The sequence below is a fragment of the Enoplosus armatus genome, chromosome 5, assembly GCF_043641665.1.
Source record: "Enoplosus armatus isolate fEnoArm2 chromosome 5, fEnoArm2.hap1, whole genome shotgun sequence".
Taxonomy (NCBI): Eukaryota; Metazoa; Chordata; class Actinopteri; order Centrarchiformes; family Enoplosidae; genus Enoplosus; species Enoplosus armatus.
The window spans coordinates 4641624-4669380 of record NC_092184.1 but is presented as its reverse complement, the minus strand read 5'-3'; the positions used below and the strand labels follow the sequence as shown (position 1 = coordinate 4669380).

General features: G+C 40.8%; 2 protein-coding genes across 4 annotated transcripts in view; one reads left to right on the top strand and one right to left on the bottom strand.

Annotated features, from left to right (window-relative positions):
* Positions 1–1490: 1490 nt before the first annotated feature.
* Positions 1491–10430, top strand: ckmb (creatine kinase, muscle b). 3 transcript variants are annotated; one of them, XM_070906525.1, is made up of 9 exons: positions 1491–1502; positions 6183–6266; positions 6528–6624; positions 7031–7185; positions 7488–7620; positions 7743–7914; positions 8537–8660; positions 8980–9169; positions 9887–10430. In XM_070906525.1, exons 1-9 carry the CDS (start codon positions 1491–1493, stop codon positions 10063–10065), a joined length of 1146 nt encoding a protein of 381 aa, XP_070762626.1. In that variant the 3' UTR covers positions 10066–10430. The 3 variants fall into 3 exon arrangements, with proteins under 3 accessions (XP_070762626.1, XP_070762628.1, XP_070762625.1); XM_070906524.1 differs by lacking the exon at positions 1491–1502 and adding an exon at positions 4569–4631 and having other exon boundaries at positions 6154–6266; XM_070906527.1 differs by lacking the exons at positions 1491–1502; positions 6183–6266; positions 6528–6624; positions 7031–7185 and adding an exon at positions 3871–3878 and having other exon boundaries at positions 7526–7620.
* Positions 10431–13394: 2964 nt separating this feature from the next.
* Positions 13395–27757, bottom strand: part of mark4b (MAP/microtubule affinity-regulating kinase 4b) — a 48398-nt gene continuing 34035 nt past the window's right edge. The window contains exons 13-18 of the mRNA XM_070905951.1: positions 27524–27744; positions 26707–26810; positions 22214–22492; positions 20827–20909; positions 16370–16406; positions 13395–14069 (exon numbers count right to left, since the gene is read on the bottom strand). Of these exons, the coding sequence (XP_070762052.1) occupies positions 13736–14069; positions 16370–16406; positions 20827–20909; positions 22214–22492; positions 26707–26810; positions 27524–27744 (1058 nt within the window). The 3' untranslated portion in view covers positions 13395–13735. The remainder of the gene's footprint in view (positions 14070–16369; positions 16407–20826; positions 20910–22213; positions 22493–26706; positions 26811–27523; positions 27745–27757) is intronic.

The following is a 27757-nucleotide window of genomic DNA, read 5'->3' as shown; positions in this document are numbered from 1 at the left end:
TTTATCAACATGATGAGTAAAGGTTTATAATAAACACAGCTACAAACTCCTCACTGCCAACATAAAATGTTAAACATTTTTGCTTTCATTCACTGTTATTTAGTTTGTTCTCCTGGCAACTAAAGCATGATAAATGTTTTTAAGGTTGTGATGTTGGTCAACTCAAAGCTCTTGTTTAAGTTAGAATCAGAATCAGAATCAGAAATACTTTATTGATCCCCGGGGGGAAATTTTTTATAGCACAAATTTAGAAATAAAAGTATGTACAAAATATAAAAATAAGAAATAAAAAATAAAAAATATACACATTTACAATATTTAAGTGAAAAATAAAAGTTAAAAATATATACAGCAGCAAACTAGTGCTTCAAAGATCACGCCATCGATTTAGCATGGCACTCCTTTAACATTGTTAGACACACTATGTTTTTAAAAAAAAGATCAAAATCAATGCAGCAGAAGCACATATATCTTTTTATTCCACGCATTCTTCTTCTTTGTCAAAATCTGATGCATGATACATTACCAACAATGCAACCCGGCCACTGACGGCTCAGTGGGAGATTCAGGTGTGTTATGCTAGTAGCGGAGGTCTGGTAAGCTCACTTCTTTCTAACTCCACAACAACAGATGCTTTTATTTTTCAAACTTGTGGTCTTCAGCCCCAACCAACGCTGACTCAAGTGACACTACACTCAAATTTCACACAGCTGCCTCTGGGACCAAAAAAGGCTTTATGTGACTTTTACACTGTTTTCCTAACCTAAACCTAACTACATGTGGGGGGCGGTCACCGTACCTACAGGAGCGCTGTACACCCAACCATCTACCCTGATAACTCAGGCAGCAATTATGTTTCCTCCATAACATATTTGGTGAAGCTAATCAGTATTATGCCGAACAAACATAACAATAAAACAAAGAAAATAGCCTGCACAAACACAGTGTGTGTGTGAAACCAACACAAAGCCTCACATCCCATTGGCCAAAACACAGTCACTCCTTCTCATTTAGCCCAATCATTCCATTCCAGCACTTTTCACCGTGACAGACTTAACATGCACACATCATCAGAGTCGTCTTACAAATGCCTGGGTCTATTTGTGGGCTCCTCAAACTGTTAACATGTTTTTTTTCCTGCTCTGGCCCCGGACTTATATGTCTGAAACAGTTAGTCCAGGTCAAATCTCAGGAATCCAAAGAAAGCACTAGGGCTGCTGCTTCCTGAGATCTGATTCTCTTTGAGTTTAGGAAGTTATGTCTTTATATGTGGGGTGAAGAGATGATTATGTATCAGTTTAAGTTTAAAATACAAATGTCTTTGAAAGATAATCATGATGAACACCAACAAAAAAACAGAACAAATAAAATTCAGAAAGAGACCAAACCTTGATACACCCTCAGGTTTCACATCAAACCAGTTTTCTGTTTTCTTTTACTCTTTTCTCTCTCAGTACAGGAACCACAAGGAGAAATTACAGAGCTATAAGATGCCGTATAATGTAGATAGAAACATCACAAATGTGCGTCAGTGGAGGCCGTCAGAGGCCAAGACTGCCAGTTGTTCCTGGCAACACCCATGTGTGAATGTGTGAATGCATGTAAACCTCAACTGCTCCCTAAGGCCTTTGCTGTGAAGAAGGATCTGCCATCAGACTGCACTCCAGCTCAAACAACAAACCAGCACCAAAACACAAACAAGCAACTTGGAAAATGTGATGCTGAATTCACAAACAGCAGTTTGCCATTCAGAAAAATCCTGAATGCTTCAAAACTACATCAACTTCTTGAATATCATAAGATTGTGTATGTATGCTTCCTCCCACACAATGCATCTTAAACACAAACAGAAACACACTCCTCATGTTACTACATGTAAAAGTTCAGACAGTAGACACACTAAGGAACAATCAATAAAAAAAGCACCTTTCACTGTGCTAATTTCCACCCCCTGTATGCATATGTGGATGCATGCACACATTTGCAAATGCACTCACACTAACTGCACCAACTCTACATCTCACATGTGACTCGTAACACTGGGCTGTGCAAACCATTTCCTCCCTCATCCTGATGCCTCATATGGATCAGAACAACTTTACATCTTTTCTAACAATATACCCTCACACATACATCAGAAAACAAGCACTCAAAAGTTAATTTCATTCAATTTCATGTATCATTTTATTTTTCACGCTGCCCATAGAAGTATTCCACCATCTGATTTTTTCACACTCTGCTCATAAGGTTCAGATAAAATCATTATAAATGATTCACACAGTGTTCCTGGTTACATAACTGTCCTTGGTGCCTGTTTCCCCGGGGCAGCTGCAGGGTTCTGGGGCTGTGTGTGGGGGTGTGTGTGTGTGTGTGTGGGGGGGGGGGGTGTGGGGGGGGGGGTGTATGGATGTGAGGAGTGCTCGGGGATACAATGACAGTCTAAACTGGGATACTGGATCTGTGCCACCGTGGCATACGAGCTACAGAACTAACTGGTCTGAATGGGCAGAAGACACACACACAGCACATATCACACGTCAGTCAGCGTGACCTTTGAGTTTTATTGATGGTGGTTTGTGGTAAAGGATGTAGTGGAGCGTAAAACAGTACTTTTATGTGTACACATATGTGAGTTTATATATCCTTTGCTTGGCTGCTAAGGTGGTAATTCTTGACTAAACTTGATAAAACTGTTCAATGTTCAAATATGTTACATCTTTCATCTTACATGGGTTTTACTTTATAGTGATCATTAACTGGATTTTAGAGTCCGCTCACTAATTACAGATGCATGTGGGTGCATATATCATTTTGGGCACTACACTGACACTGTGATTGTTATGGTGATGAGGTGTGCTTGTGTGTTCATGCACGCGTTCACAGTGGGTGAGCAACATGGAGAAAGACTAATTTGGAAAGTCATGTCTGTGGATGGTCAGGCCACTGCTGTGAAACTGGAGCCTGAGTGTTGATTTAGAGCAAAGGAGCTGAGACTCAGAGTGACTCTCTAAATCTCTACTCTCATGAACACAACAATCATCTGCAAGCTGAAAGGATGGATACAACCACAAATGTATACACACACACACACACACACACACACACACACACACACACACACACACACACCACCTTTAGTATGTATGATATGTGCTAGAGTGCATGAGAGTACATTATGTATTTGGTACATTGATTATGTGGTCATTTGGTATATAGAATTGATTATCATCAGCATAGCATGTAAATCGCAGATTTTCAAATGTCAGATAGATTATTTAAATGGATTTGGGGGTAAGGTGCTTGGGGGGATGGGTCCTAAGAAATGTTTGTTGTAATTGATCTTTTGTTTACATATAAACGAAAAAAACGTGAGTTATTATGAAAAACAAAATTATCATGAAATCTGTATAAACATCCGACCTCCAGTTCTCTGTGTTGTTGTTATGTTTTTGGGGAAACCTGGATCTTATGTGAGACTGCAGTCTCTGTGTAACAGTGTCTCTCAGCTCCACCCCACAATTTCTACTTTGTCACATGGTGTGTGTGTGATTTAAAATCTGTCTGCGGGTAGATTACTGAGGTCTATCACATTACCAGTGGGGGGTAATGACACTGGCACTCATACAGTACAGAGCTGGACTCGAGGTTTTACAATTAGAGCCAGGTCTCACTCTGAGTACCACCTATAAGCCCAGGCTTGCCTAATGGCCCTTTGCATTGGACACAAAGTGACTCTAACCTAAAACATGTCAGGCAGGATGTTGAATATGATATATGAATACTGAGAAAGCTGTGAAATTACAAATACTCACGTTTTGATATATGTAAAAAGATGCTGGAATTTACATTTTCCCTCCTCTGACTTGCCAAATGCCTGTGTTTGGACAGCATGTCACTATGCATCACTGCATGACATTTCACACAGAGAGCAATAACATATCTCACACCCCCACTTAGCAAATTGGTTGGTGAGAGGGAATCCAATCTGTAATTTTGAATATTACAATGATGTAATCTAAGACAAAGTGGTTATTCTAACTCCTGGACATGTGTATCATAGCTATACTGGAATATCCCTTCCATTGCATGATATTCTGATTTTGTACTCTTGATACTCTTGATGTAATGTTTCCATTGCCAAGAATATAAGCCTTTTCTAATGTTACTCTCATTCTTAAATCACTCTGTGACGTTAATACACTGCAACAATTATATGAATCTAATTTCACCACAGTGCAGTTATGACTGTGCATGCATCTAATATATAAATGTATGAGGATGCATGTGCTGTTGTACCCTCCTGTCCACCACTGTTCTGTCCTGCAGGCTCCTGTCAAGCAGCTACAAGCAGGCAGAAGGTGAAAGGTTGGACCGAGCAACTGCAGCTGTTGCCTTGTCTCTCGTCTCGGGTGTTGTGTGATGTTCGTTCTTGCCTTTTAGAAACTCACACAGGCACCGAAGACCCCCTGTGACCAATCAAATGAGGGGGCCCTGAGTCTAGTCAGCCAATAGAGACAGAGGTCTGGGTATAAAGGCTTAAGCCCGTCACCTGGCAGAGTTGGGCAACCCCTACATTTGGTGAACAGGACCTGATCCCGGGATCTGTTACCGCTTTCTTTTCTCCTAAGCAGGTAAAAAAGTAAAACAATGCTTTAGTCAGCCTTTCTGATAAATCCATGGGACAGATTTTGATGATTTTTCCATATAAGTATGGACAAAAACCTCCTGAAATCAAAATTGCTCTAAAAGAGGAAAACCTTTATAACAAGTCAGACAGATTCCTCCATTGGTGAACTCTGGAGCCATGAAAACTTTTTCTCTTCTCGCATTTTTGTCTTGGATTCCTCTAAAGCTTTGCACGTTTTTTTCTGATATGGAAACTACTAGAATCTACTCTGATCATTCTTCTATCAATGCACACTGTAGTGAAACGTTTCTTTGAAAGACTTGATGCTCTTGGTTTCTTGGAGATGGGTAGCACTAGTCTGCTGAAAGTGCGGAAAGTTTAGTATACGGCAGTGTAGTGTCACTGAAGCAGTTGTGACTATCAGCTGTTGCTGACACTAGCACGGCAGGCTTCAAGTGTGTCTTCGAATAGTTTAGGAGCTCTTGATTTAGTCATGGAACTTGTGGAGCCATCTAAGAGGCATGCAATGCTTTGACCTTTAAGTGTACAAGGTGTCATCAATCAACTACTCCTCAAGCAACTGACGGAGTTTTGACCTCTGTCTGATGGAGAGAGAGATCGTCTTGTAAATAGATAGAGAATGACAGCGAGCAGTTGTAAATTTATTCATGATCCCACACGTCTATTCTGACTGATTCTGCAGCTGCAGCTTTGTTGATTCCAGCTCTGTATTTAGACATTTTTATTTAAGTAATTTGTGTTTACGAACTAGATCGTGAAGTTCCAAATTTGAGATGTGTGAGTGTTGGGGTAGGAATATATACCACTTGTAGTTTTAATTAGGATTTTTGTGCTGTTTTCAGTCTTAAAAACGTCAATCTCATTTAAAAGCTGTATTGCTTGCACAGCTTAGCTCAGCCACTAAGTTTGCATGAGTTTGAATGGAGTAAGAGAGAAGAGAAAATCATTCGTCATAATGTGCTGGAGACTGTAGCTCCCTGTAGAGATGGGAGGGGTGCAGCACAAGTGGGGGCACTGCCACACTATTAATAATCTGCACTGTGAGGGGGAGACAGGTGGTGAGGCAGTCAGAGAGGCAGGAAAGCACAGCTGACAGAGACAGAGAGAAAGAAGGGAGACAGAATGAGAAGGTGTCTCCTCTTCACCAGAAGACTCATAGACAAGACACTTGAAAAACTTGGAGAAATGCCAGAAAAGAAACATGGTATTGACCGAATCACTTTGCTGCATTTCAGTTTGCTTTGTTACATCACTGCAACAAAGAAAAATCAAATGACATTTGACAAATACATTTAGTAGCTAGTAAAACTATAAATCCCCTTTTTTTAGGGTTGTTTCTATAATATTCTTCTGATTTAAAAACAATAAGGACAAAAGTGACTATACTACTGCACAGACCAGAGTCTATACATTAACTTGTACTGCAGTCTGACTAAATGAATCTACAAGCATTGCAGATTCTGAGAAATAACACTTCCTTTGCTATTTTTCTCACATCTTCTCAGACGGAGTAAGAATCGCAGCCATGGCGAAGAACTGCCACAATGACTACAAAATGAAGTTCTCCCTGGACGAGGAGTTCCCCGATCTCTCCCTGCACAACAACCACATGGCCAAGGTACAAATCCTACTCTGACATCGTCCCTCCATGGCCACTTCCTGCACAGGCACCAATAACTTTCAGCATGACATTTGTGTGTGTCCTCATCAGTTTATTCTGACACTGCTTTTTAGAAAGACATGACAAGTCACTTAAAACAAAAATTGTTGCTTTTGGAACCAGAGGATTTTCTGAGAGCTAAGATGCTTCACTGTCACATAGCAAAACAATCGTGCGACTGTACAATCGCTGATCTGCACTGGGTGTCATCTGCTGTAGGTGCTGAACAAGGAGATCTACGGCAAGCTGAGGGGAAAGTCTACCCCCAGCGGCTTCACCGTGGATGACATCATCCAGACTGGTGTTGACAATCCTGGTAAGAAGGAGCATCAGCATAGAGACTAACACACCAGCAAAGGCAGGGCTTGAAGAGACATAAATGAACTGCAGCAAACACCATATGTAGCCAAATATGACTTATGATTATGTCATTATGTGCTATGTTATGTTAGGATTATGGATTGCCTCTGAACCCTAGAGCTAGCATCCACCAGTACCTCTATGGTGACACAGGACTTTTTATTACATTTTTGGGGTCTGTCAAGATTCCTGTTCCAACCAGTTAATAGTTATGTCCAGGAATCCGTTGTCACAGAGTATTACAGGGACACTCACTACAAAAACACCCCATCAGTATCCAGCGCCAACATACATAACAATCTTCACAGCTGAACTAGCTAGCAATGTTACCAACTTCCTCGTCCTCCCTCTTGTCCTACCAGGTCACCCCTTCATCATGACCGTGGGCTGTGTTGCTGGTGATGAGGAGTCCTATGAGGTCTTCAAGGATCTGCTGGACCCCATCATCTCCGACCGTCATGGCGGATACAAGCCCACCGACAAGCACAAGACCGACCTGAACTTCGAGAACCTGAAGGTGAGGAGTCAAGACAGGCACGATAGTGTTGTTTGATCAGCACAGCTCCAAGGAGGAAGGGAATTAGCACATTGACAAGCTTACACGTCAAATTGACAGCCGTGGATTCATTCACTGTGTAAAATGAATGACTGGCTACATTTATGGCCACATCAATTCAAGGTCAAAATATTGAAATTGGTATTCTTTAAATACATTTTCATCAGCAACAAGCTATAGTATATTTATAAGTAAACCACCTATCCACTCCTAACAATAATCATGCATCTGTTGTGTTTTTCTGTCCTGCCTTCGTCTCTCAGGGTGGTGATGACCTGGACCCCAACTACGTGCTTTCCAGCCGCGTTCGTACCGGCCGCAGCATCAAGGGATTCACCCTGCCCCCCCACAACAGCCGCGGAGAGCGCAGAGCCATCGAGAAGCTGTCCATTGAGGGTGAATGTCAAACTAACGACAATAATGCCGATCTATCAATCAAATGAATGTTTGTAGCACACAGGACATAACTGTGACTGACTCATTTCCTCTGTCCACCTTTATCGGTTCTTTCCTCTCAGCCCTGGCCAGCCTGGAAGGTGAGTTCAAGGGAAAGTACTACCCCCTGGACGGCATGACCGACGCCGAGCAGGAGCAGCTGATCGCCGATCACTTCCTGTTCGACAAGCCCGTGTCCCCCCTGCTGACCTGCGCTGGTATGGCCCGTGACTGGCCCGACGGCAGAGGCATCTGGTGAGACACTCACAGACACACAGCAAGGAAATCAAATAGAACATTTCATTAGAAATGAGACTTTATTGAGATTCTCCCAGTTTAGAAAACAAAAGATGATCAGATATGTGCAATAATCAAGTGTAGAAGCAGATTTAGTGTGCATTTGTAAACACAAAAACACACGCAGTTAACAAACGACCACCCTCTGAGCTAAAATATCCCATCTGCTCTTCCAAAGCCAACCTTTCAAACGTCCACCATCTGTCTCTTTCTCCCACAGCCCTAATATGAAAATCCTGATTATTCCTGTTTTCAAACATCTGTTAAAGTGTGTCATGAAAACCAAAGCACAGTGTGTTCAGCTGCAGTAAACACTACCCCTTACAGTGGCTTGACATCCAGTAAACTCACCACTGTTCAGCTCAGATAATTCATATTATCAATATTAGTGCGTTTATCAGGGTTACATGTTTACTTTCAATAAAGTATTTCTGATTCTGATTCTTTCCCGTTTCTGTGAACCACTTTGAGAAACATTTCTACTGTATTCATGCAACATAGTAGTATCAAATCACTGGCTCATGAACATTTTGTACTATATGTAAATCAAGTGAAAGTGAGCTGGGTTTTCTTCCTCCAGGCACAACGACAACAAGACCTTCCTGGTCTGGGTGAACGAGGAGGATCACCTGCGTGTCATCTCCATGCAGAAGGGAGGCAACATGAAGGAGGTCTTCAGACGCTTCTCCGTTGGCCTGCAGAAGGTAACACACAAACACATGCGTACTTTCACATTAACACACAGATATGCAGACACAAAAATATGCATAATTCAACTGGGTATGCATGGGTGTGAGAGTTAGTTTGTCTCCTTTATATGGTTACTGTTTCTATGAGTACTCTCTCTCTGTTGTAAATATGTACGTGGTGTATATATTAAACATTTTCATATAGGCCGTGTATGTCTGCCTGATATTTAATTGCTTTCTTCATTGTTAACATATAGGTCTAGTTAATATTTAGTGACATCCATCTAGTTACATTTTAACCATATATTTTTTCACTTTCCTCTTTGCTGGTCAGATTGAGGAGATCTTCAAGAAGCACAACCACGGCTTCATGTGGAGCGAGCATCTGGGCTACATCCTGACCTGCCCCTCCAACCTGGGAACCGGCCTGCGTGGTGGCGTGCACGTCAAGCTGCCCAAGCTTAGCACACATGCCAAGTTCGAGGAGATCCTGACCAGACTGCGTCTGCAGAAGCGTGGCACAGGTACTGAAAAGAGAAATAAAAAAAGGTTAAATGAGTTAGTCTCAAAGCTAGTGACAAGTTAATATTTTCAGAAGAGAGTTGTGGCTTTACTCTAAAGGTGGTAAAGAGTTAACTTCAAAATTAACTTTTAGTAGCAAAGAAATGAAAATACAGTATATTGAGTGTAACTTGGATTAGGATACAAAAATGTTACTGGTCAAAACACTAACAAAAATAGCATAAAAACGGCAATTACTAGATAACCAGTTTTAGCTGCTATCATAAAATAGTACCATAGCCACCATAGTTCCATAGTTAGATTTTTAGGTTTAGCAAGACTGTATGGGCTATACTATTTTGTGTGATTTGCTGCATTTGTTTCGGTTAATAGCATTATTACCCCCCCCCCCCCCCCCCCCCTCATTAACTATAGTTAGTTAATTAACTATATTGAAGGGTTTTTGTTTTCTTTTTTGGGGGAGTTGCATGTATGTTCATGTTCTCAAGAAAGTTTCCATTTTCTAGGAAAATAATTTAAGTGATCTGTAACCAGAAACACTGTTTCTTAACCACTAAAGTTTAGTTCAACCAATGTGACTATTATATTCCTGCTTCTATATGTGGATATGCAATTATTATTTCTGGAGATAATATGTATATCAGAAAGAGGATGTACGTTCTCCTCCTGCTGCTACTGTTGACAGAGGCCGTATTCTTCTCCCTTTCTTTGCCATTCAGGTGGTGTGGACACAGCCTCCGTGGGTGGTGTGTTCGACATCTCCAACGCTGACCGTCTGGGCTCCTCCGAGGTGGACCAGGTCCAGCTGGTGGTTGACGGTGTCAAGCTGATGGTTGAGATGGAGAAGAAGCTTGAGAAGGGAGAGGCCATCGATGGCATGATCCCCGCCCAGAAGTAAAGTGGACAGACAACCAATGACTGAATGACTGTCCGTGTTTGTTTTTTTATATTATAAAAAATGAACAGGTAGCCTTGTTGTAAAGTTATTTTACTGGTTTCGGCCAACTGGCTACTTTCTGCTTACTTCTTTCCATCAGGAAGACACTCCACTTTTTCCTCTGCTCCTTTGATACTTCTGTTAACCTCACTCATCTTTCCCTTTCCTGCTTTGTATTTGGTTCTTTTCCCCCCATCTTCTCTGTAACATCCTGGGATCAATCCATGCATAGTCTGGTCATGGCTATGTATATGCACCAAAGAAAACTTTTTTTTGGTTGTAAAATATAATTGGACAATTAAACTATGCCCCATGTAACAATCAAACCTTCTCCCTCATGTTTTCTTTATGTGGATCTTTTGCAACTACTCAAAACAGATTGACAGTGATATGTGCAGTTTTGCTTACATGAACAGATACAGTACCGTTTATTATGACCACAAGTAAACAAAATCATTAAAAATTAATATTAGCTTTCACTGGACACACACAAACCATACAACAATTCAACAATAACACAAAGAAACTGGTGAGATGTCACATCAAAGACATTCAATCCAAATGAGAAAAAAAAGACAAAATATGAAAGAGGTTGAAAGTCTTTATTTTTGAGTCACACATTATTTCCTAGGAGACATGCAGGATTGCAGGTCGATCATTTCTGTAATTTCAGCCCATAAGTTAAGTTTTGTTGATAACAGCGACAGCTTCAAACACACTATACAACAGAACTGTAGCCTTAAAGCGTGGCCCTAACTGTATCTACAGAACAGGTTCAGAGAGTGAGGCCCAGTTGTACACAAAAGAAATCTGCAAAAACTAGCCCTAAATCACAGCTTCACATTTCCAGTGGTGGATACCTGCTGCGGCTGAAATCTCTGTAAAGATCACAAATCTGCTGTATCATCTAACTCTTCCTTTTACATATCAGTGTTTTGTTAGATGCTGCATACTTCAGAAGTACAAGTTATAATTACTTGGCTTTATAGAGTTACAATACAAGTACCACAACCTTTTGATTTTGGAGTTGTCAGTGTCAATAGATGATCAATGTACTCTGTGTGTGTATTTGTTGAATATTGGTAGATTTGTTCTGTAATGAGCAACAAAGTGTTTTTCTAAAAGAAAATCAGAATTCAATTTCTCGAAGGTCATTCAAGGTCACATTCTCATCTTGAACTGATGCGTCATCACTGCACACGCTGCATGCTTTGAAACTATACAGTGGCTTCTGATTGGTTAACAGTCATACACCTCTTACAGTAATAATTGAATCTGATTGGTCCACAGTCATACACGTCTCAGCAGTGCTTCAGCCTGATTGGTTCGACAGAGGGAAAAGTTAATAGTTTCTATATATCAACACTGTCGCCGAGGTTAAGAACACAAAATAAATGTAATATTGGACGAGAGAAAACTGTTAAATCTGACAAAATATATGGAGACAGATCACCATTTTGAAATTTGGTATTTTTGGTACGACAGTTGTACCTCAGTTTCTTTAATGTGACTTTGTGACATCACTGAAACCAAATGGCACCTCTACCTAGAAACCTAAGTAATCACTCCAGCTGGTCTCACTATCAAGTGAATGATGTCAAGAAGTCACTGTAGGTAGGTGCATGTAAGTAAAGAAGGCATTCAGAATGTTGATTACTCACTTCAGTGGGCTTTAAATGTGTGAGACAATGTGATTTTTTAACAATTTACAAAAAGAAAAATACAAATGAATTAAAAACCAGTATAGTACAATGCATCCTGGCTAAAAAGCAAAAAAAGTGCTCAAAGAATTTTAACAACAAATCAGCAATATCAAAAATAAAAAAATAAATCAAACAAGGAGCCCTGTTAAGTCTTAATCAATGCTTATTCAAGTCTTGATTCTTGGCTTTGTGGCTGTATTGCACTACATTTGAGGAAAGTGGCATTCTGACAGACTGTGATACTGTTATGCCAAAGTGCTACCAGAATAACTACTGTATGTCAGTGAACTAGTCCTCCAGTTACTCTACACCAGTATGAGCTCCTGTAATCCTGTGTTTGGAGAGAGAGATCAAATTGTAATGAAAAAGCTTGATGGTCATCTTTTAAAAAACAAAATACACTGCCTTTACTGGGGTTCAAAGAGAAAACGGTTTGACAATGAACCAAAGCAACCAACATTTAAAGGCTTTTTAGCTTCATGTTGAGTCAGGTTTTTGAACTGTGTCTGTATTGGCTTTGCAGGAAAAGGAGGGAAGTTTTGTATTTTGTTTTAAATAAAAACTAAGACCAGTCAAAAAAATCCAAGACCAGTGATCAAATGCGACAGTTGATTTGTTGAAAAAAAAAAAAGAATTGTTTGTGGCACAGATCTAATCTTATTAGTTGTCTGAGCACTCAGTGAAAGCAGACGATATGTGCTGGGGAAAAAAACAATTTTGTAAAAAATGCAGTTTAGTCAATTGTTAAATTTACTTCATTTACTTGAACCAATAGTTAAATTTGTAATGTAAAACGGCTCTTTTTGCCTGCGTACAACCAACCAACCAGATCAGAAACTGCAATAAAAACTCAATCGAATCATGATTCCAGTTGGAGATCCATTTTTCAGTTGGTAAAAATAAATTCTACTTTGTACTTATAATGTATGTGTAATTATGTACTTTTGAAAGTTTTTTTGCTTGTTAAGACAGCAAGGGACAAAACATTGGGGGTAGTTGAGTATTTTTAAGGAGCAGAGCATATGCTCCAATGATCAGGTTATCAAGGACACACATCAGCTGGGTTCTGCATTATTAGGCAGCCTTGCTTGTCTGTAAGCAGCTCACCTGCCAGCTATCGATGCACAGTAAAGAATTCAGTGTGGATTGCAGGCAGAGAAGCAACATTTTACCAGAAATGGTACAAACAAACATCAAAATCCCAACAGAGCAGAGAAATGGGCATTATCAATGGATAGGCAGAAAGGCTGTGATGCTTCATTCAGTCTGTCACAAGTTTCTGCATTTCTGCATGTCTCCCTCTAAAGGCCGGAGGTCAAACTGCGCCCTCACATTTCTTAAACGTGACGTCTGCTTCTGAGAATGACCACAAATGTCAAACTTCTGCCCATTTTAAAAGCATTAAAGAAAGAAAATAAACTTAATACACAAAAATTTAAACATTTCTTTAAATAGCAGCTCTTTAAAAAGGAATGATGACAAATATGATACAATAGGAATAACAACGTGAACAACAACAAATTATCAATCTCCATCATTCTCAGCAACACCATCCTTATCATCATCAAAAATTAAATCATGAAAAAAAAAACCTGTGACTCCATGGGCTCACATAATATGGAGGTGGTGGTGTGTTTTAAGCAGGGTCGTAGGTCACTGACAGCTCCAAGGTCAAGGGTCATCATAAGTCTGCCGATGGCGGTCTATCCGTGTCTGTGCATCTATTTGTCTGGCTGTGATTGGTGGCATCAGAAGAAGAGGGTCTTTGGCGGAGGCGAGGCATCGCTAGCCGCATCAGATGAGGTGGAGCCCAGGGAGGAAGAGGAGGAGGAGGTGATGGTTTTCTGCCTAATTGTTCCTCCTCCTCATCCCTCCTCATTCATCAACTTGTCCTGTCAGTCATCAATCTGCCCCGCCTCCTGTCGCCCTCAGAGCTCCAGCTCCTTGGACACTTTGGTGGCGATGTCTCTAAAGGCTAACGGTGCCCCCCACAGGCGCTTGAACCTCACACCGCTGCTCTGGCCCAGCCCGCTGGGCAGCTGGCAGACCTCGGCCTCGAAGGCCACGCGGGCGCCGGCTGCTCCGTGGGTGCAGGACAGGAGGAAAGGCCCGGCCAGGTGGACCTGGCAGCCGCAGCCCTGCGCCGCCTCACGCAGTGCTAGCACCACCTCGGCCGGGTCGCGGGGGCTCCGAACCCTCACATCCCAGCCGCATCGGGGGGTCCGGGGCTCGGCCGCTTTCTGATGCCCAGATAGATGGCGACTGGAAGAGCAATGCAAACAGAGGATGGAGGAGGAAATGTAGGGAGATTTAAAACAAAAAGGACAGAGCAAGGTTGATATGGGATGTTTATAGGAGGAGGGTTGGTGGGGTTAAAGGATTGGATAGCAAACATGGGGGGAGGAGGAGAGGAGTGAGGGCAGGAGGTCAGATATAAATGTAGGAGATTTAAGGATGAATGGGAATAAATATATGGGTATTTGAGTTTCGGCAAGTGAATGTGTGGTTGTATGAATGTGAATGTATGAGAGGTTAGGGAAAGGGGGAGGAGAAGAAAAAAGATTAGTATCATACATTATTGATTTTGACATTTCTACATAGCTACTACACAGAAAGGTAAATGTGTATTTTCTAATCTATCAACATCTCTTTTTTCATACTATACAGTGGATGTACAAAGGGATATGCAAATGAAATCCATCTCAAAGGGTTAGGGTCAAGATGGGATTGATAATACATTTAATTTCTTCTTTAATGCAAGTTTATGATGAAATATATTTAAATATTATTATACAGATAAATTCATAAAATACTGGTAGCTGTCTTTAATGGATTGTTGTAGAATTGCTTTTCACTCTGGTCTTCATTTTTGTAGAATCACACGTCATACCAACTAACACACAAAGATCTCCAAAAACATCAGCCTGCTGGAGGGGGGGGACTAAGCTGTCGTTAAACACACTGAAAAGGATTACATTTCTTTCTTTTCTTAAAATCAAAGGTCAAGTTTCTACCCACAGGGATCATCTACCACAAGGAGCCGTGCTTAGCATCTACGGCCACACCACAGTCTGTTGGCTAACGTTAGCCTGGTGCTGCTGGTTTACCTGCTGTTTTTAACCTGAGACTGAGACTGGGCTGAAGCAGCTGAGGCTGAGAGGAAGTACACAAGACCTTTAGTAACATACTGATAAACTGGGACTGATAACCCAGACAAAAATACAGTATAAATAAAAGGTACAGTACCACTATAATATCTAGGTTTCAATGGTCTTTTGTTGTGACCCAAAATATTTGGGGATGTAACCCATAAATTAAAGCGATAATGATTTGACTGAATGAATTTTGTTGAATCTGACTGAGTCAAAAAAGATGTATGTGCTTTTCATGGTTTATTTCTGTTGCATCATGTGCCTTTGAGCTTTCCTCTAATCAAAGTGTACCTGCAAAATGATTGAAGTTGGAAACTTGGCTTTCTTAACAATTGTTGTGTATGATTGTTCTCCATGTAAAGAGACAACAGCCAAGCTTCTCTGTGCACCAAAATAATGGCAGTTGTGTCAGATGTACATTGAATTCTAACTGGAAAACAAACGTTTAATATTTATAGTCCGATTCTACCCTTTTCTTGTATTTGACCATTTATAGTAATTATAAGTTCTTGATGTTAATCAGCTGTTGGTTCTTTATTTTACAAAATCTAGAACAGAAAAGTATGCATATTTCTTCTGTTTCAATGATAATGTATGTAGGTTATTGACCACACAGTGTGTATTCTCTGTATGAGCACATTCAAATCTCTTTTCTCTTGTATTTCCTTGTGTCCTCACCACATGAAAGAGAAGAATTTAATTAAAAAATCATCACAAAGAGAGATTAAAGGAAGCAAATTTAAATGCCACAATTGAATTACCTTCAGACTAGAAGTCAGGCTTAAAAGAGACTTAAAAGGAATAGTTCAACATTTTGGGTAATATGCTAATATGTTTTCTTGCTGATTGATACCACTCTCATGTGTGTATGGTATACACATTTGGAGCCGGCAGCTGGTTAGCTTAGCTTAGCATAAAGACTGAAAAGAGGGGGAAACAGCTAGCCTGGCTCCATACAGAGGCAACAAAATCAGCCTCCCAGCACCTCTAAAGCTCACTAATTAACACGTTACATCTTGTTCGTTTAATCCGTACAAAAACAGTGTAAAAATGTCTGAATTGGCCATTTTATATGTGTGGTATGAAATAATCCGGCACGTAACCCCCCATAAAACAGTGAATTGTCGTTTTTACACTGTTTTTGTAGAGAGTAAGCGAGATACAACATACATCTTTCTTGGTAATTTCCCAAAATGTTGAACTATTCTTGAAACAGCAGTAACACCGTCATTCATGTGTAGCACAAAATATCCCATTAAGGACTATCTTTAAGGCCTTTAACATTCTTTAAGTACATGGTAAATTGATGGATAAATTATGAAAAGCAGGCCAGTTGTAATGCAGCTGACACATGAAATTTCTTCTGTTGTACTTTGGTCATCAGTGAATGAAATGAAAATGTTTTCTCACCTTGTGACCGGAGATCTGCTGATTCTCTCAGGTTCGTCTGTGACCCTCAAGAAGAAGACAAACGTATCTGTTAGGAATCAATGGGCCAATCATGCATTCACACCAACCCCCCAATTTCCTGTTTTAAAGCACAAATTAGCAGTATGGCCATGTCAGTCAATCCATGTCAGCCAATCCACCGATCACAACACAGAACACAGAACACAACAACTTCATGTCTTCAAGTCATGGATAGATCATCACCAACTACACTCACTACACTGAACACTGGGTGGACGTGAAACAACAAAATGTCACCAACACAACAAATGAGAAGGATAAACAAATGTAGACGGAATGAATCCAGAGCAGAGAGCCAGGTCTCAACACATGGGAAATACAGTGTGTGTTGTGTCTTTGTCTGATTTTCACAACTTTTGTTTGGTACGCTATAAGTGTCAAACTGTTTTATTTGGTATGGTTTATGGTACAAAATGGGTAGCACTTTACAGTACATTAAAGCTCAGTAAAAAGATGGGAAAGTGACTCATTCTAACCCTAACCTTTAATTCATTCATGCACTACTATTGTTACTAACATCTGTCATGACACTTCAAGTTTGACAGAATGCATATGTAGTTTCTTTTCGTTATTAAAGTCATGTGGGATCTATCTATCTCGGGAAAAGTTTGGGAACCCCTGAGAATAGAGAATAGATTATTGCATTAAACATGCCACACTAAAGAGCCACACAGACATCAAAGATGTATGGGCTCATGGCTGCTGCAAGTTCCTGCTAAAGGACATAAACTCCACCCAATAGGCTGCCAAGTGCTGTTGAGTTTGGGGTAGCTAATTGCATTTCTCTTTCATAGCCACCAGGGGCTACTGTTGCTATTTTCTGTGTGTAGACTGAGGGCTTCTTTCCTACCAACCTGGCAACCTGATCTATATGCCAGGAACTGAGGGTGGACTGGAGGAGCGAGCAGTGAGATTTCATTGATGTATTTTACTGAAAATGAAACCTACTCTAATGTGACCCTGGCTCTGACTCAGGAGCTGTTGCAGGGCTTTAGATCTTTATACACGGCTTTAGATAATGTCTCGTCTTTTTGACTGCTGCAGTCTAACGTGACACCTCTCTTAAAGTACATGGAGAGATTCCTGCTAATTCACACAGACAATAACTGGGATACGCCTCAGCATTTATGAGTGAATATTATCCAAATAATTATCCAGCAAATATCTGGAGGGTAATTCATGTTGGATTAAGAACGGCAAACCTCATTCCAGCAACTCTGTTGGGAACATTTGACTCTTTAGACCATTACGTTTCTGAAAGAATAGGTAGCTGTACAAATGATTACCTATATAATTTTATTCATAAAGGCCATCTTTTGAAATCTTGCGTCAATACATGCCTGTGCTCTGTTGTACAGCAGTAATTATGTAAATGTTTTGTGACTGAAGAAACCAAGGATTATGATCTTTCCTTTCTTGTCTGGGTAAAGAAAGTGACTGAGTAACACCTTGCTCCTCCCTCAGAAACTGATCCCAAGGAGCCTCTGAGCAAGACAAGTGATACCACACCATTATGGAAGAATAAAAGTGTCTTGTGAATGAAGAGTGTGCAGTGACAGACTGGACAGACTCTTGTGCATTGAGTTAGTGACCATCTGTGTCTAAACTGTACAGTATCTGTACCAGATTGTGCAATCTGTATAAAAGCTGAGAGAGAGAAAGACGAGCAGAAAGTGAAGGAGAGAGTAGAAGAAGAAATCAAAGAGACAGAAACAGTAGCAGTAGTATAACAGGGCAATCTGCTTGTATCTTGAGGGAGAGCTGTGCAAGATCCCTGTTTAAGAGAGGGATAAATCCTGGTTACATAACTAATCCTGATTTAAAACGGCAGTGACGCTGGGTCAGGAGGACTGGTGCAGGCTGAGATGCTTCTTACAAGCATCTGCTCCTGGAAGGGGCTCAGAAACATGCTGTGTACTAGCTTCACAGGTTTGAAGCTAAATTATTTTTACCCATTACACCTTTTTACCCAGACATGAATCTTTACAACTAAAATATGCCTTTCCCTGTTTTTCTCTGTATTGCTATCACCTTCTCACTATTATTATTATTGCTATCACCTTATTAAAAATTGAGAGTCATAGTTCATCTGCCTTACTATTTACCTATCTATTGATCAGTCGATCGACAGAAAATTAATTGGCAACAATTCTAATAATCGATTAATTGTTTTGAGTACTGAACTGAATATTACTGGGTTTTGGATTCTTGCTTGGACAAAAGAAGACATTTGAAGATGTCACCTTGGACTCTAAGCACTTGTGATGGTCATTTCTCAACCTTTTCAGACATTTTACAGACTAAACGATAAGCAATTTATTGAGAAAAACAGGTTAATAGATAATGAAAATCATTATTAGTTACATAGTGCACTAAAGAAAGAAATTATTTGACGCTGACGTAACCGTAGTAATCATAGTAATTTACATTTTTGCAGTCTCCACATCAACCTACTCCTACTTCAGTTATTTTTTTAATTTCTCGACTGACACTTGACGGTGGATATCACCAGAAATCATGACCGCAACAGCATAGCAAAAACTAACTCAAAACACAATGTCTAGTACTTACACAGCACTCTAGTCTCTTAATAATAGTATAAAACACTGGTCTCCATGCCTCTTTGACCACAGGTTTCTCCCTCGTAAGACTGCAAGAGGTTGGCTCTAGAAAGAAGCCTTTGCTCTAATTCTAAAGGACTGACACCTAAAACTACATCTACTTTTGAAGGTTTTAGATCACAAAAACATCTTCAATCAAACTGGATATCTGGAAATGTCAAAGTGGTGTCATGATGTCTGTGTTTAGTCAATTGTACACCACATATACCAGTAGTGATGAAGTTGTTTACCTGAAAGACAGTGAATGAACCTTTGTCACTTCTCTTCATCCTTTACCCCGTATCTCTGTCTTATATAAAACACCAATAAAGCCCCCCTCCCCCCCATTTCCTGTCTGTCCTGGATCCTAGATTCAGAGACCCCACAGCCCTGCTCAAAGACTGCTGATTTGTTAACAGCATGGGCAAACATATGGTGTTGATTACATGACTCAGACTAGTACAGTCGAGTTGCAATAAACTCACATACTCCAGGGGACACACAAACACACGCACATCTTCACAGGGTTGTTTATTCTACAAACAAGTTGTGTGATTCCGAGTGTGCGTGTTGTGTGTGACTGTGGATTTGTGTCGTACACAAGCTAACAGAAAACGGCTCCATTATACCTCAACAGCATTCAAAAACGACTGTCTTGTAATAGGGGTAAACTTGAACACCCACATCTAAAAATCAAACAATAAACCATCTTCACCCCTTGTTGTTCCAGACTACCAACACTGTTATGCGTTTTATTAGAAGCAGGTAATGGTGCTGTGAAACCTACAGCCTCTAGTGAGTGCTACAGCATAAAGCCCAGCCAGCAGAGACACAAGCAGTCCAGACAGACATTCAGGCAGCTGCTGATTAGAGTTTTAGTCACATCAACATACTGTTTTGAGATAGAGCTGCTCTGCAGGAAGAAACAATCTTGTATACTGAGTTAAACTTCGATGGGTACAGTCCCAGAAACTCAGGTTTTCAGGATAAAAACTTTGGTCACAGAATAATCTGGGTTTGAACTGGGCCAGAATTTAGTTTCCAAGTCTCGGCTCTAGCGTTCAGACTCCTAAATGTCCTCAGACAGAACTAAGCCTCAGCAAACATTTCCAAACAGATGCTTTAATGTCTGGGTTTTCTAACCCTAACCCACCTGTCAGTTACTGGACACAGAAAACCTACATTTGTGCAAACTGGGTGAACCTTGACAGGGTTTCTGCAGGGTTCACCAACTTAAATGTGATGCTTTTTAAAACCTCTTTAATGACAGAATACAATTTAATACCTGTTTCAAGATAATACAGGACAATGTGAGGAGAGACAATATGGCCTACTGTTATATTAAATTGTACTGTGACAGAAGATTGCATTTATACTGCCCACTTCTATTAAGACACCTTTCACCAAATATAACTCTCTTTAAGCCTTAGTCTCTTTTCGATGAAACGTACACTTGAAGAGAAACGTATTACTGAGAATCACACCTTATGTAAAATGTAAACAAAAAAAGAAGAAAATTAACTTTATATTTCAAGAGAAAAGGAGGTTTTCCAGTTCCTATCATTAAAGATGGACTATTCTTGCAGCAAGAACCCTACAGGTTGAATTGAACTCAAACTCAGATTAAATTCCTGCCTGTAGAGTAGCTTTGCCTCAAATAAATATTTGCCTAACTAAACTCCAACCTGTGACAGACGGCGAATGAGGGGAAAACGGGATGACAGGGCACTGGCAAGCAGGCAGACAGTCAGACAGACAGACAGAAGCAGCCAGAAAACATGGGAAAGGAAGACTTACTAACTGTTTTTGTCCCCTGTGGGAGGGTGCAGCCCGACATGGACTTGTTTGAGCTCTGACGTTTAGAAGGGTCAAGAGTGACCCTAGGACGAGAGAGGAAGAAGAGAAGGAGATGAAGAGAGGATGAGAGGAATGGAAAAAGGAAAATTAACAGCAGAGTCAGAGAGACATTGAATGAAAGAGAAAGCAAGTGAGGGGAAGACAACGTAGGGATGACAGTAAGAGGCAGAGAAGTACAAATTAAACTGTATGTACTGTAGTTCAGGAAAAAGAAGGATAGAAGATTGGCAGGTGACTGGCAAGGAAAAGCAAAAGTTGTTAAAGAATCAAACAAACAAACAGATAAAGCAACAATAAGCAGCTGAAAAGAACAGACTGTGAAAGACATACAGTACGTCTACCTGACCAGCAGACCTGGGTCAAATAGGTTGTTTGTTTGTACCATCTTAGAGCACCACTTGGGTGGGGTTAACTGCATCAGGAAAACAAAGTGCAGGTTACACAATTGGCTTCGAACTATTTTCTTGAATTTAACAAACTGTCCAACTGCATAAAGGTTTAGACAGAGGGCTGCAACGGGATTGGGCTCCTGTGTATCCTGCAGTACCTAACACAACTGTTGAGGCTACATGATATATTTCCCTCTATTGCCAGTAGGGACGAGCAACCCCCCCCCCCCACACATTTTTCAGACATTGAATGAGGCTTTCTTCAGTATAAGTCTTATCATATATCTTATTTACTATTTCAAAAGGGCTACATTTGTTTCCTGTGGGATGGGGTAGACACATTTTCAGTAGAAAATGTTGTAGAGAGCAGGTGGTAATGGCTGGAAATCCTACAACTGTTGGCAGGTGTGGGATTGAAAAAAAACAAACAAAAAAACAAACAAAAAATAACAACAGACGTCTAGTTTAAGCAAGTAAAACAAACAGTTCGAATAATGTTCAAACACTATTAGACCCAGGTCTGAGGTTAAGGAGAACAAGTTCTGAAGCCTGTAAAGATTTATTATTAGAGAAGGAAGGCTGGTAGGTTAGTACTGGTTAAGGAAGAGACGGTGAGAGGCAGCAAGGTTAGCTAAATGATCTGTACAGGTTTATAGGAAAAGAGCTACACTGTCCATTTACAAGCCTGTAAACATACAGGCCTGTACAAGCAGTCTGCTATCACTTTGCCACATTTGGATGGTTAGCAGTAATCATCAAACACATACATTCCTTGAAAATACCTGCAAATATCCGAATGATCAATAAACCCTGCAGTTAAAGGTTGATTTGTAATCTGTTTCTTGATTTGTACTATCATTCTTTCTCTTCCTGTTTTACTTATAGTCACGCCTCTAAACAAAAGTCTTTCCTCCCCTTCTCCTGGCTTCTCCCCTTACCTGCGGGTCAGCTTGGAGGTGAGTTTGCTTAGCAGGTTGGTCGTGGCCCGGGTCCTGGCGTGGGGAAGCGGGCTGGCATCATGGGACGGTGTTGGGGAAGCTGGTGGAGCATGGGAGGGAGGCCGACGGTCTCTAATCTGCCCTCCATGGAAAGTGCTCCTCACTGTGGATCCCCTGGAGAGGCGGGAGGAGGGCGTGGAGGACGAGGAGGAGACCCCAGAGGCACCGGCAATACTGTGGGTTGAGGGGGAGGCGGGGGGAAGGCGGTGGGATAAGGAACTGGAGGGAGGAGGAGGAAAAGCAAGAGTGGTTAGTTGCAATCAACATAATTTCAATTGGAAAGTGCAAGAAATGTGCAGGAATTACATATATAGTATATGTCATACATTAGAGGTCTTTTCATTTAATTCAATAAAATTACATTATTATTACATTATTTGTACAAATTACATGCTGTCAGTAACTTGCACAGACTGTTCAAATCAGTGTTACTCAAACAGGAACAAACAGCACCAGCACAGTGTATTGAGTCAATCCCACACTGAATATAGTGCCCATGTTCACTGTAAAGAGAGAACATGTCAATGCAATGGTGCGACAATAAGAGGAAAGAGGAATAAGCGATATCAGGCTTTGGATACACAGACAACCGTTGTTCATAGGATTAATTATTATTATTATTATTATTAAGGAGTTTTTTTGTCTTTTCATTGGAAATGAATATTACGAATATAGAATATTACCAGCCATATTCTTTAAGGCATATTTATGCTATGTACATGCAAATGAATTTACAGTATACAAATTCAATTGAGGTTTAATATCTCAGATCACCAGAATAAAAACACAAAAAGTTTCTAATCTTTCTGATTAACAACTTTTCAATATGCCCCTAAATAATCTTAAAGTAATGGAGTGAGAGACAGAGGGTGAACTGCTCTTCATCACCAACAGTTATTCTCTAATCTTTGAAAATTGACCCAAAATGCTCTCACTCCCCACTGGGCCACTTTTATTTTTCTGCATGCCCCCTACCTCTTGGCCAGTTCCCTTCTCTTCATCCAACACTTATCACACCTACACACCCACACACCCACACACCTACACCTACACCTACACCTACACACCTACACGCCTACACACACACCTACACACACACACACACACACACCTACACACACCTACACACACACACCTCTCCTCCCCTGACTCTCTGGCTGGCTGGTGGCCTGAGGCTGCTTTTCATAACGCTCCAGATAACACCCACACACAGGGCTCAAGTGGGGCAGACCCATTAGACGGGTTAAGTTGAAGCGCAGTCGTTGCAGAGCAAAATTGTTTAACGTCAATGTGAACTAGCTGCCTACTGCAGCTAACTGCAGGGGGGCACACCGGGGATGGAGGGAGGAGCGGAAAGGAGAGGGGTGAAGAGGCTTGTGAGATGAAGACAGAAAAAATGTTGAGTACAGGAAAAAAGGAAGATGACAGGTTGAAGTGGTGCAAATGTGGGGAAGAAAAGCATAGAACAGGATGAGAAAATAATGATGTTCAACTCTCTTTCACAGAGAGAACTCCTGAGATTGCAGTTTTAAATTTATACTGGTTTCTAGTAGGGTCTTTTTTCTCTGTTATAGCACATGCTTTCTCCAAAAGTTGCGTGTATAAATCATCATTTACCTGACAGTCCTGCATGGAAGAGACTTTGATTTGTGATTGAATCAGCCAGTCCTACTCCACTGGATTTAAAAAAACAAATCCTTGTAGCCCTGTACTCAAACATGGTTAAAAAGTTTGAGTCATTTCTAGCATTTCTAGACAGAAATTATGATAATTAAATAATTATAATTACATGAACTTCAGAGCTCAATAGTAGCTACATAAAAACACATGCAACTCTGTCAAAATATTATCTAAAATAAGTACAGTTAGTTTAGTAACAGTCCCTCAGTGGGATATTTTGTCTCCTACAGTATGTCTTATATAAACAAAAGTTGATAAACTATAGTTGCACACATGCTGTTGTGTACTTAATCAGTGGTTTGTGTTTCTCCTATGCACTTTCGCCACTTAGAATATACAATGTTCATGGACATTTTCATTAACCAAACGTGTATGTGTGTGTGTGTGTGTGTGTCCATTCACGTGTTTGTCCCATCAACCACTCTGGCACAGCATCACATTGACAAAGCCTCTAAGGCAAGTGGAGGGTTATGTTGGCACAATGCCAGTCCTCACTTCATCCTGCTGCTCTCACCTCCCCTTTCCTCCCCCTATCCCATCTCATCCTCACCCTCTTCCCTCTCCTTTCTCATCCTATCATCCTTCCCTCCTTTTACCTGTCACTCTTTCCCTCCATTCCTACATCCCTCACCACCACCTGTTAAATCACAAAATGGAGGTGCAACGGAGAATGCTTCCTCATTGTAATGCCAGAATGTAATAGCATCGGGTGTTAAATCAAAACGGAGGAAACCCAAACAGTCTCTTTAACACCAGTGAATCAGTGCTCCATTCAGTGCACTGTCTGATGTCTTTCTCTTCTGTTTGGTAGCTTAAAACGCACCATCGCTGGTAAACATGAGCAGGTTTGTTCAATACTTTCTTCTTGCTGCCATTTGCAGCTTTGGCACAAAGGTTTTTAAAATGTTACTTTACCTAAAATAATTTGTACATCAACTCATTCATAATTTAGTTTGTTGCTTTCAATGGAGTCTTAAAACTCTCAACCCTCTGCCTAACGTGCCCCCAACCCTCCTCATCTGTGCAGGAACATTTTACTGGAGGTCAGACAACAGACAGGAACCTTCTGGCTCTCCCTCGGAGAGGCAAAATTATAGAGTGATAAAGATACAGAGAGACGGAAAACAGGTCAGCCAGAATGAAAGTGAGAGTGTGAGAGAGTGACCATAGGAAAAGAGGGAGAGAGAGAGAGAGATGGTGCCTGCCATGCTCTGAGACAGGCAAGCAGACAACCATCTGTCACAACAACAGACAGTTCATATTGGGTACATAAACACACACACACACACAACACACAACACACACACACACACACACACACACACACACACACACACACACACACACACACACACACACACACACAGACGAACCCACTCATGCACAGTTTAAGCCCCTTCATCCTCTCTTGAAGAGACAAAATGTATGTGAGACAAACACCCCAGGCCAAACACTCTTTAAGCTCTGTGCAAGAAGAGACAAACTGTACCAGTGGAACCACTCTTTATAAACAAACCCTTTTCACACTCTATTTACTATGGAGAATGAATGTATTTCCAATACTAGGTTAAATAAGATGCAACAGTGCAATTCAAGTTCAAACTGAGTCATTTATTCCATCTTATCCTTGTTCACCTTGCTAAGCTAAAATGGTGCCGACCAATGGCAACACACTCTTCTGCTTCTCTCTCCCTTGTATTAGTTTTGGCATTATTGAAAAACTAGTTCAGGCATACATAAATCTCCGGCCAACCTTGATCCGCTACAGTTTGCTTAACGGTAGATATAGATCTGTGAAAGATGCTGTATCATTGGCTCTGCATACTGTATTAAAACACCTTGAAGGAAAAAACGTCCATCTAAATTGGTGTTAAAGCTTAGGGACCTTGGTCTTTGTAATTCCATCTATAAGTGGTTATATGACCTCAGACAGTGAGGGCAGATACCAGCTACTCATCTACCATAGTTCTCAACACAGGAGCAGCGGTGGGTTGTTGCCTTAGTCCCTTAGTCTACAGTCTGTTCAGACATGATTGTGTTGCCAAATATCATAACATTGTGAAATGGGCAGATGACACCACAGTGATTGGATTAATAAATGACAACAATGAGGATGCCTATAGGAAGGAGGTGAGGGACCTATCCATATGGTGACAAGACAACAACCTCTCCCTAAATGTTGAGAAAATAAAAGAGCTAATTGTTGACTTTAGGAAATCCAAAACGGTTCAGACACCAGTTTACATAAACGGTGTCCCTGTTGAAATTGTGAAGAACTTCAGATTTTGGGGCATTCCAGCCACCCAGTACAATGAATTTACATTGTACTTTTTAAGTGTATGACAATAAACTTGAAACTTGTTTTTGCCCTTGTTTTCATAAAACTGAATCTGTTGAGTTTTTACCTTGACACATTCCCAAACCTAAACCTAATTCGCTGAACCCTTGAGGTCCTTCAGGGAGTTAAGATCAAGATGAGGTGAAATTTAGAGCTGGCACAAAGTCAAAAATGGCGGCAAACAGAGTCAAATTTACTATAGGCTGTGTGAACTGGCACTCCCACTTGTAGTGATGATGCCAAAACCTTCAATATTGCTTCTTATTTGTTTATAAATAAATTCTCCATGGTCCAAATTTCCACAAAAAAAACACAAGACAAAATCTTTGTTGAAGATGTCACTAACCATGCTAATCTAGTGAGGGCACTCTGGTCATTCTGCGTACTGTAACACACACGCGTATGCTCCTCTCACCTGTTTTCCTTGCCATTTTGCAGCAGTGAGTGTCTATCAGTGTTGGATCGGTCTGTACACACATACGTGTTCCTTCGAGTCATGGCACTAGCAGGGATGTTATTCTGGAGAAAGAATCAGAAATCCAAAATCACATGAATTTACTGAAATGAATGATGTCCTGAATATCTGTAAATAGCTGGTTTTCATCCAATGCAGCGAGGAAATGTGTTTTACCATATAACACAATGCAAGGAGAGCTTCAAAACTGAAAGACATTTATTATGCCTTCCTATTCCTGACAATTTATGTGGCACTATCTGAAAAGCCCTGCTTGAGTAAACCCTGCCCGTCTGGAGCTCCAAACAGCTTATAAGAAAAGAGTAAGGACTTCCCTGCCTTTACTGTTTGACCTCAGATAGTCATGAGTTCTGCCTGTATCTGCAGTGCAGAACATTAAAGAGTTAATCTCAGGATAATCTGACTACTGTCTTCAACTCTTTACATTCTCGAAACTCTCCCTCTCTCTCTCTCATGCTAATTTTACTAAACAACCATAATCTCCATAGTCCCCTGCTGGGTGAATCTACAGTTTGTCATTAATCTTAAAGTATGTAAGTGTTTTACTATTCACTAATCTGTGGACAACGTTAATGTTTGCAGTCTCCAAAATATCTGTGTCAGTGTAGCCTCAATGAGCTGTAATCTGAGGAAATGGGATTAGGAGCACTGTGAGGATTCTGCCATCTGTACCTGTTGTATTGATAAGAGATTAAATGTGACAGATTGGTTACACTGGATAATTCGTCACACCCACAAAATATCCTTTCAGCCTTACGGTGGTTGAGGTAACTTCCTTGCGGCGGTCAGGTATCTCGGCCTTATTTGGGTTGTGAGCCGAGCTAACCATGGGACTGGAGGGGGTTGGGATGCTACGGGAGCCAACAGTGTTGGTGCTCGGCTTGCGGATTGACAGCCGCTCTTCCTTAAGCCCCGCCCCTTCGGCTACACCACTGGGACTCCGCTTGGGGTGTGTCGACCCTGGAACAGCTGGACCACCTGAGAGATAAGA